Here is a 10,324-nt window from a genome sequence, read left to right as displayed (position 1 = left end):
GGATGTTTTGCATTTACGTTTAATTATTTAAATGATTTGAACTTGTTTTTAATAACTTTGAGGTCTGTGCTGTGTTTGGTTAATGTAAAGTGATCAGCAGATTGATCCACAGTGAGAATGATCAGTTACAGTCCCAAATAAAGTAAATAAAATCATCTCCGCTTCAACTGACTGCAAGAGCAAATTCCTGCTTCAAGTACATTTTTTCTGATTACACTCACATACTTTTACTTATATGACAGTTTCAATGCAGAACTGTGTGGTACTTTTACTTAAGTAAAGGATTGGAATACCACCACCACTGGCTGCGACCGCATCGCCCTGTAGGTTTTAAATAAAGGCAGAAGTGAGCTGAGCTCCACCTACAGTTTGTGGCTGACCGGGAAGAGCTGAGGAGTCTGTCAGCGTTCTAATCAGAGCGTCCTGCAGAGGGCAACCAAGGATCACACATGTCCCACAAGCCAGCTGTGTGTCCGGGAAGTAGGAAGAGACCAGGACAGTTTCAGGGTGGTCCTGCATCCTCTGTTTCCACACACCCGCACGTCATGTGTAAAGTGTGGCTGCTGTGAGACAGTCACAGTCCAAGTGAAGTGAATTTATGCTTTCAAGGTGTGTTGCAAAACAAAGCATGCCAGATTGTTTTCCCGAGGCGTTCGAGGACAGACAAGGACAGATTGTGTTTGTGTTTGTAACGCTGCTCCTGGGTGTCATCGTGTGTGTTTCAGGAGCTGGAGAAACTCACAAGGTTTTAAGCTGACACCATAGAGTTCAGTGAGAACTTATTGGGACCTGAAACTGTAGGCTCATCATGTGGTTTGATCCACTTGGTGACGTCTTTCATGTTTGGTCTTCATTTTCTTGGATGGATCTTTTCAGGGTGCAGAAGATAAGGCACAGAGGTGTGATAGCCAGGAGTTTATGCTCTTTGTCTGTTGTTTTCTTCACAGGTGTGTCCTGTATCGTCAGCACTGATTGGCTGGGACAATGGCGGCTTTAAAAAACGACTCGGCCATAAAAGTAAGCAGAATTTCATTTTTTAAAAGTGACTCTTGTGTACCTTTGCATGCATTTAAACACAATTTTAATGTACTTCACACAGTGGAGTAACTACTGCAGGTACATTTACACAAGTGCTGTACTTAAGTACAATTTTGATGTACTTGTACTTTACTTGTGCGTTTACATTTTGGGCTGCTTTATAGCTCCACTCCACTACATTTTGGAGACAAATGTTGTCGTTTTTCCTTCACTCGGTTCATTTGAGAGCTTCAGTTCCTCGTTACTCTGCAGATTCAGATTACTGACTCAGAATGTAAATACAAAACTAAAAACTCATGATGTGTTATTGGAGATTAAGCCGCCCCTCAGTGTTTGAAGTAGTTAGCAGTATTGAGTAGCTCCACCTTTACCAGCTGCAACATTAAAGTGACGAACACATTGGCGCACTAGTAATTGTACTGTCCTGCATGGTCAGTACTTTTCCTTTTGGTTATTTAAGTATAATTTGATATTCATACAACCAATAATTGATGATTTCATTTTACAGATTAAACTAAAACTTTATCGATCCAGGGGGAAAATCCAAAGATACTGAGAGTATCAAGTATACAAAGTATTTAAAATTAGTTCCACTTTTCCCAGATGCAACATTAAAGTGATGTTAGCACATCAGTGATTAGGATCCAATAATCTCATTTAGGTTCTTCTGAAGTATGCTGGTCTGCATAATGAGTACTTTTGCTTTTGGTACTTTGAGTGTATTTTAACACTTTTGTACTATTTTTGAGTTTTTCTACATTGTGGTGTTGCATTACTTTTATTAAAGTACACAATCTGAGAACTTCTTCCACCTCTGATGATTTTTCAGTCAAGATGAAATATCAATAATTCATCACGTTTTGTGGGCAGAACTTTGACAGAACTTTGTGGCTTTCAGTTGCTTTTGTTTTTCTTGGCTTTTCTCTCCTCAGATGAATAATATGAGTGCTTTCTTTCTGTTGTGAACAAATATCAAATACAGACTCAAAATCCAGGATATCAAATCAAGAACATAACTGAGGTTTTTGCCTCCCACAAATAATTTTAACTTTTTCAAAATAAATAAATTAATAAAATAAAATAAATTAATTAATAAAAGCATTATTTAATATTTATTGGCTTTTCCCGCTGTGTTTAAGGGCCTTTGCTCTTAATTTGTTCTTCTAAACACACATTATCTCTACAGTTACAACTCTCTCTACAAATTTCCTGTTCAAGTCCCATTTTCCTCCTGTTTTGTTGCACCTTTCATGAAAATCCCATCGATATGCACCAGTTTTGTGTCCTAAAGCAAACCTGACTTTGCCTTTGGACAAGCAGCACATGCACACACACACACACACACACACACACACACACAAAGCTGCTACATGACCGAGCAGCCTCACTCGGTCTGATGCAGAGAGAGTGACGTGGCTGCCCTGTAATTACCCCCCATTGGCCCTCTCCAAAATGCTAATAGTATGTCCAGGAGAGGGGAGAGCAGCGGCAGGTGCAGCTGCTGGAGCATCAGGCCACACTGAGCCGCCTCGCTGCGCCGAGGAGGCACTGAGGAGTAACAGAGGGGTCATTGTGGGAGTCATGTGATGGATAAACAGTCAGCCTGAGATCAGATAAACATCCTCCTGCCTTTAGCTTTAGCTTTGTTTGACTCACAAACTGCAGGCTCACAATCTGAGCCTCCACAGCGTTTCAGCTTGTGCACGCTTGCTTAAAAGACAGTGAATTACATGAGCTGGGATATCAGCTGTAAGTGTGTGAAGATTTATTTACAGCACTTTTCAGAAAACCCATTAAAGTGGTTAAGCAAAGGCTTAATGCTTTGTTCGCTCCACCGGTTTTTTACACATTAAAGGTAAAGCGTGGAGAATTTACCGGCTCCTCTTTGTAAACACGCTATTTAAAGGTGCAGTAAGGGAGGAAGATCCCTGGTTGTCAAATGCCCACCACCACCACCACTAGCACCACCAACACCAAGGTATTTCACAACTTGGTAGACACAATAATCAGTTAGTCAAATAAGTGCCCCAACCCTGCAAAATAATGAGAAAGTAAGGGCTGCATCTCCGCAGATACAAACACCACCGAACACTTCTAGTGGGTCAGAAGTGGTGATTTTAGAGGGATTATATTTGTATGAGTCTATAGAGGGAAGTACAACTGCACATGGGAAGAAAGTTGTATAAAACCTTCAGTGTGTGAAATCTGAAGAATAATGACTGAGAGCACATCCGAGATGTTCAGGGCTTCAGCTGTACCAGAGTCAAGGTTCACATTGTTGAGGAACTGACCTTTCGTTGTACCATCCCCTCAGCTTTGGAACAGGGTCAACATTTAAATCCCGTCTTAAAACACATTTTCATAGACTTATTTGTTTGTGTAACACAGCTCTGTCACGTTGCCACCGTGTTTTCTGTGTGTTTACAGCTCGTCTTTGGCCTGATTAAGATTTTGCACGACTTCAGCTGCATTGTTCAGATTCTTTAAAGAGATCAAGCTCACTGAAGCAAAATCTCTGAATATGGAAATTTCTCTTTTATTTCCATTTCAAAATTTCAGCCTCAGTACATACCAGCAGCCTCATCCTGCTGGTATGTATTCGTCTTTAACCCAGATTTAATGTGAGCACAGAGAAACTTCTCAGCCTGCGAGAGATGGAAGTTAAAACAGCCTTCTAGTGTCAACTCTGCACATGCATGACTCTGCACAGCGAAGGCCAGAGATCCATGTAAGCTAACAGTGAGACATTTCTGAGTGGAGGAGAACTTCAATAACTGAAATTTAAATTTGCTTTATAGCACTGAAGTAAATCACATGCTGTGTTTCGGTGTTCCGCAACATTCTTGTGGTTGGTCATTCTGAGAAATGTTCACTGAGTCTGCTCAAATGTTAAATCTGTCAGTTCAGCTGCTGAATCCAGAGCCATGTGAGAAAAATCTCCTTTTGGCTGAGCGGCGGAAGGGATTGGGAATGGAGAGCTGAACAACAGAGTAAATATTTGGCAGTGGAGAGCTCTTGGGAGCTGCAGAGGACCCTCTCTGGCTGAAGCCTGCGGGTGTTAAATAGATTAAGTGGCTGTTGGGTCATTGTGGACAGAGAAATTCCCGCTCTTTGGACATGACTTTTCTTTGCCTTTGCGTGTTTTTGCTCTCCAATCGAGTGCCCTCTGTAGACTATCCACTCCAGCAAACCTGCGGTACTGTAATCCTCTGGTGTTTGTCAGCCGCTGGGTCGCTCTTGTCCGCGCAGCCATGATGCTTGAAGGGGGAATCAGTCCTGGCAGTTTTTGTCGAGAGCAAAGTTCATCTTAAGACTTGCTTAATAGGGTTTGTTTTCCAAGGAAACGCTCGTGCGTAATGTGCGTAAAGGAAGGAAATGTGAGACAAAGGCTGATTTTCAGAGCGTTCTGGGCTCCTAAAACAGATCACAGACTTTGCCGAAATGTAAAGAGAATTTAAAACGTCCTGAATCACACATGCAATATTGCTTCGGACACTGGACTTGGTGGTAGTAGACGCGGAGCAGTAGATAGTGTCCCAGATCCCATTCAGCTCCATTCAAAACCATGACAACACGGAACAAGCTCGGATTTATCCTGCAAAGTTAAAGGACATTGTGCCGGGGCGTCAATCACGCATTATTGCGGGACTGAACAAATGCAAAATCTTGACTGGAACAAATGCTTCCAACGGGTCTCGGACGCGGGGCTACATTTTCCCCTTTTGTTCCCCTCCTCTGGTTGGCATGTATTTGTGTTCGCTCTCGTCCGACCACCCAGGACGACTTGGGGAGACACGTCCACCACCACCACCGCCACCACCACCACCAGTCCTCTCCGCCGCGGCCTCATGCACCTCGCTGAAGTGGATGAGGGCCGATATCAATATCAAATACGACGCGGGGGAAGAAAAAGGCCCCCACATAAGGTTGGATTCGAGCTTTGCGTTTAATGCGTTTTATATTTGTGGAGGGACAGAGATGAGAGCCTGTAGGCGTCAGCTCGGACAGGGAGGGATGGGGTCACTGTAAGATAAGGTCATCACCACTTAAAATGTTTAAAGAGCTAAAATGTAATACTAATAATTATAAAATACTGGATTAAAAAAAAACACAGCGCTTCCTCTGAGTTCTGTGAAGTTCATGATGAATGACCAACAATTTATCTTGATTAACAATCAATAAAAAAAATTGTCAGCAGCAGTCAATTGTGCGTCAATGAGTCTGAAACTGAAAAAGGCAAAGCTAAACTATTATACAACTATTATGTCTCTAAAATACAACTATTATGATAAAATCTATTTAATATCATAAATACTCAGTAAATAAACATTCAGTAAATGTTAATAAACGCTGTAAGCACAGTAGCTTAACTGCATAATTACAATTGCATTTTATTCTAATGTCATATATCATCTTTACATGCATACAATTATTTTATGCGCCTCCACCTGCTGGTGCTCACAGGAGGAGCTGAAGTTGCTGACAAACACATTAATAAACACTTAAATCTGCCTTTTGGAAAACGTTTAATGAATGTTACAGTGGAATTGGATCATTTTTTAAATCTAAAATATCACCATAAATCATCAAAGATTTCTCCTGCTGGGGATTCCCTAAACATGTCAAAGGAGGGGGGCGGGGCGGATGCGTTCTTAGGAATCCTACACCATCCATAAACGTCAAAACGTCTCACGCCTGCAATTAATCCGCCTCTAATGGACGTATTAGTTAAACCAACTCGCAGGCATCGCGCTAATTGCTCACTTTGTATGCAAATGTTGGACACGTTGTTTGGGCGAGAGCAGGAGGGGAGGGAGGAAGGGAGGAGGGGAGGGAGCAGTTTGATGATGGGACGGCCTCTGTTGTCAGTTGCCACCCAAGACGTGATTCAACTCCAACAATTACCATTATCTGTTCCCCGGTTTGACGATACGGGACGAATCTGTAATGATGACGAGTGTTTCCTTCGCTCATTGTTGAGGCTTTTCTCTTTCTCCACACCTACCATCTTTGTGTGACGGCACTCCAGCCATTCAGGTACTCAGCGAGAGGAGGAGGACGCTTTAAAAGCGGAGCAGCCTTGTGTTTGCAGCTCGTTGGAGTGCTGTTTGTGTAAACACTGAGCCCAGCGCACACACATCGGTTTCCGAGCTGCTGTTTGGACAGCGCGTAAAGTGGAGAGGATCCGCTGCGTTTCTCCTCCTCCACCTCCTCCTCCTCATCATCCTCATCCTTTGGATAGACTCGCTTTGCTTGCTTGTTTTTAGTCTTTCGTAATCCAAAACAAACCCGGACTGCACGCACGGGACGCGATGGCCGCCCCGACCAAATTCAGTTTTTCCGTCAGGAGCATCCTGGATTTGCCTGAGCAGGATGCGGAGGCAGCGCCGCGGTCCTCCCCGCTTTACTCCTCCTCCTCCTGCTCCTCCAGCTCGCCGTACACCTCCTGGATGGACTGCGACCGGAGTCCTTGCATATGTGAGTACATGTTTATTGAAATGTCTGTAATCCATCCGCTTTCCCCTACAAATATTGTCATTATATTATAAGGAAAATATAGAATATATAGAAAATATACGGCCATATCAGGAAGTAGTATTTTAACTTTAAAAGCTTTAAATTTTGCCTTGAAATTATTTGACATAGATAGTCTGAGGAGAGCGGAGGGTAAAGAAACGCGTAGTGATATCGCGCTGTTTCTGTATGAATTTGGACTAAACTCACTTATTAATTTCTGCAGCTTCTGATGAAGGGAGCCTCGAGGCCTCTCCCGACTCGACCAAACCGGACGACTCGTCCCTGGACCCGGAACACGACAAGAGCAAGAAGAGCAAGAAGCGCCGCGTCCTCTTCTCCAAAGCACAGACCCTGGAGCTGGAGAGGCGCTTCCGTCAGCAGCGCTACCTGTCCGGTCCGGAGAGGGAGCAGCTGGCCCGGCTCCTCAGCCTGACCCCGACCCAAGTGAAGATCTGGTTCCAGAACCACCGCTACAAGATGAAGAGAGGCCGGGCGGAAGGAGGGCTGCAGGACGTGGAGATACCGCAGCCTCCGGTGCTGCGCAGGGTGGTTGTTCCGATCCTGGTCCGGGATGGGAAACCTTTTCACACCTGCTTACTTGACACGGAGAAGGCGTGCGGTTTACCTCCTTCTCCAGCTGTAGCCTTCCCCTTGGCCTGCCCGTCTCTTCAGCATCCGTCAGCCGTCGCTCTTCCCCCAAGGTACCACCAGCACTTTCCCACCGCCGCGGCCTCCAGATTCGCCTGGAGAGACTTTTGGAGCGACTCGGTCCACTTCAATTCTCTCAAGTGAAGGCCTCCTTTCAATGCACAAACTCATTTAGAATTGCATCAAATGTTTTCTGAATGTTTTTGCAAATTTTCCCAGCAACTTAAACATTTAGACTTTTACTATAGGACGAAGGATATTTTGCACATTTTATTTTGGTATTTTTGCGTGTGTTTTGCGACTGTTTTTAAAATGCTGATAATATTTTCTCATACATGGGCTTACTGGTGTAGCCTGTAGAGTTTTAATTATCCGCTGAGATAATGTATTTGTATGTGAAGCTGTTTAAACATAATATTTGTATAAATGAGATCCCGTAGGCTTTAGGCTTTAGAGGAGGTAGCAGCAAAGCCACAACTGTGGTCGGATGTTTGAAGGGAAAAAAAATAATAATGTTATTGGTCGTCTTTAAGGAGATTGTCTTTAAAGGTTTTAACCGCTTAAACTGTTTCTTTTTGTGAACAGAATTATTAATAAAACGTTTCTCATATTTTCTATGATAAATTCCACTGCGTAGTGTGCTTTCTTTTTCACGTTGACGCACAAATCATTAAAAAATATGTGTATTTTTTAGTTTTCTTTCTCTCGTTTCTGTTCAGTCTGTTCAGTGACAAAATGTGGTCTAAAATAAATTTCATTTGTGAAATCTAAAATATGTAGCAGGTCATGACAGGAGCCCGGAGGCTTTTATAATGTTAAACAACAAAAAAAAAACCTAATTATGCACCCAGAAGCTGAGCAAACATCACTTGTGAAGGGCCTGGCTTTGGTTAAGCATAAGAATACCCAGTAAACGTTGCAGCCTCTGAAACACCCTGCTGTGCCAGTGTGCTGCTTTTTCCACTCTATGCATTTAACTTTTCTCCTACTCTGAGGCAAGAGGGACAAATATGGCTTTTAAACTCAGGCTTTATGTGGAAATCTTGCTTCGTGTAGAGTAGGTCTGAAGATCCTAAATATGTTAGCAGATAACTGAGCAGTTGAGGAGGTAAAAATGCTTTTTATAGCCAGAAAAAAATGAAAATAAGAGCTTTTATTGCTGATTTATTTGGGGCTTTTTATTAAAAGACACAGCATATTTTACTGAGTTATTAAGTTGTTATTTATGCACTCAGGCAGCTGTTAAAAACTATCCTCATCAGTGAAATGACTTGGATTCAGAGACAGTCTGGCCATTGTGTTGTTTATTAGCATTTTCTGAAAGGTGAAAAATACTTTCCTGACCTCTACTGTCATTTAAAAATCATGAAAAATATGCCTCAGTGTTTAAAATCATGTCAGTATTTTATCAGTGACGAGGGGGGTCTTCTGCTTTCACGCCCCCTATAATGTTGTTTGCTCGTCCTGTGACCCTGCAGCCCATCGTCCCTGTCACCTGGTCCTTTGTCCCCCTCGCTGGGGCCACCTTGTATCACATATGGAGGGGACTGGCCGAACCCCTCAGCTCGCTGCATCTCCCCTTAAACACTCCTTTTGTCTGCGTGTCTCCCTGTGAATGGGCCATTGTCCCTCATCCAAAAGGGACCGAGACAAAATCTTTAGTGTTTCAATTCCCGTGATGTTTAATCAGTCCCTGCGACAAATTTATGAGGTTTAACTGCACAATGGTGTTTTAGAGCATCTCGGGGTTTAAGGGTGACAAAGACAGGCTTTTAGAGGTTGCCATTGGTTTTTTAAGTTGCTCAGAGGAATTGTCTGAAAAGGATGGGCTTGTATTAGCCTGCCCATCCTATAGTTTTACTCACTGGTCTGTCCCCCTACCCCACCCCAACCCTCAGGGGCCCCTTTTAGGAAAGTTATAAGGTCCACATAAACTGGGCCACAGGAGGAGTTTTGTTCAGTTCTTGCAAGTAACATTTAATGCATATTAGGCTTTAATGGCCCTCACTGTCAAAGAGGACTGATTCCAATTTTCACATTTTTATCAGAGGCCATTCATTGTCAGACGTCAGATGTTGGCCTTATCGAGCAGAATTTGTCTCTTTTCATTTGGAAAAGCTTGTGCTACTGGCTACAGAGCCAGCACAGTACACTCTTTCTGAAACAGAAAATTGGATTTAGTCAATGAAAGCTGTTTCAAGAAGACAAAAATGTGTAAATTTAGTTTATTTAGCCTACAAATATTTTGTATTTTTGTTGCTTGAAGGACGACTGCAGCTTTCTTGTTCGTTGATTGATATGATGAACTACACCAACTTTTATGTTATCATTTCATCAACTTGTGTAGTCCTAAATGAGTCTGATGAGTTTGGATTTGCTGCCTCTCCTGGAGCTCTGCGCGATGCACAGGTGAACATCAGTGTGAAGGTGGACTTTAGAGACTCACAGTCAGGGTACAACAGTGTTGGTGGCAAAATGTGAAGGTTTTGATGAAGCTGCAGCTCAGTGAAGCTTGAGCTGATGGTGGATCCTGGTGCTGTTACAGTTAATGCAGTCAGAACTATGGTGGTTTGGTATGAGAAAAGAATGAGCAATGCACCCATGTTCCTCTCTTTTTTTAGTACATATATATTTTAATTAAAGTATGTCAGTGATGTTTGCTGAATTAGACAAAAATCAGAAAATATCAACAGAAGTTTCAGTAGCAGAATATTTTTTTTCTTCTCATTCATTCATTTATCTCACAAGTTCTCACATTTCTCATGGGATCCCTTCAGGGTTCATGTTCCCAAATTGAGAACCACAGTGGTTGAACCCTGGTGAGAGATTTTAAAAAGTCAAAAACTTTGTGTATGTTTGCAGAGGTCAGAGGTCAGACCAAGCGTATTGCTAATATTCAAATCTAAATATCTGCGAATGGCTCTAATGGTGCCAAATCATAGGCAATCTAATCTAAAGTTATAAACTTCTCGCCTTTGTGTTTAAGACAGTAACAGTCTGTCAGTCCTCCTTTAATCTATAACTTTCAGAAACAGGTTGTCTCAGCCTCTTACTGTTATATGTGTAAAATACAAGTGGACCGAAACGTGGTCATTAGGATCTACCACACAAAATAGCACAG

General features: G+C 42.6%; 1 protein-coding gene across 1 annotated transcript; it reads left to right on the top strand.

Moving 5' to 3' along the window:
- Positions 1 to 5,901: 5,901 nt before the first annotated feature.
- nkx2.9 (NK2 transcription factor related, locus 9 (Drosophila)) lies at positions 5,902 to 7,745 on the top strand. Its single transcript, XM_046413340.1, has 2 exons — positions 5,902 to 6,516; positions 6,779 to 7,745. Exons 1-2 carry the CDS (start codon positions 6,351 to 6,353, stop codon positions 7,345 to 7,347), a joined length of 735 nt encoding a protein of 244 aa, XP_046269296.1. The 5' UTR covers positions 5,902 to 6,350; the 3' UTR covers positions 7,348 to 7,745.
- The last annotated feature ends 2,579 nt before the right edge of the window (positions 7,746 to 10,324 follow it).

Source organism: Scatophagus argus, chromosome 15 (genome assembly GCF_020382885.2).
Source record: "Scatophagus argus isolate fScaArg1 chromosome 15, fScaArg1.pri, whole genome shotgun sequence".
NCBI lineage: Eukaryota > Metazoa > Chordata > Actinopteri > Scatophagidae > Scatophagus > Scatophagus argus.
Note: the sequence above shows the minus strand (reverse complement) of the source record. Positions and strands in the feature narration are given on the sequence as shown.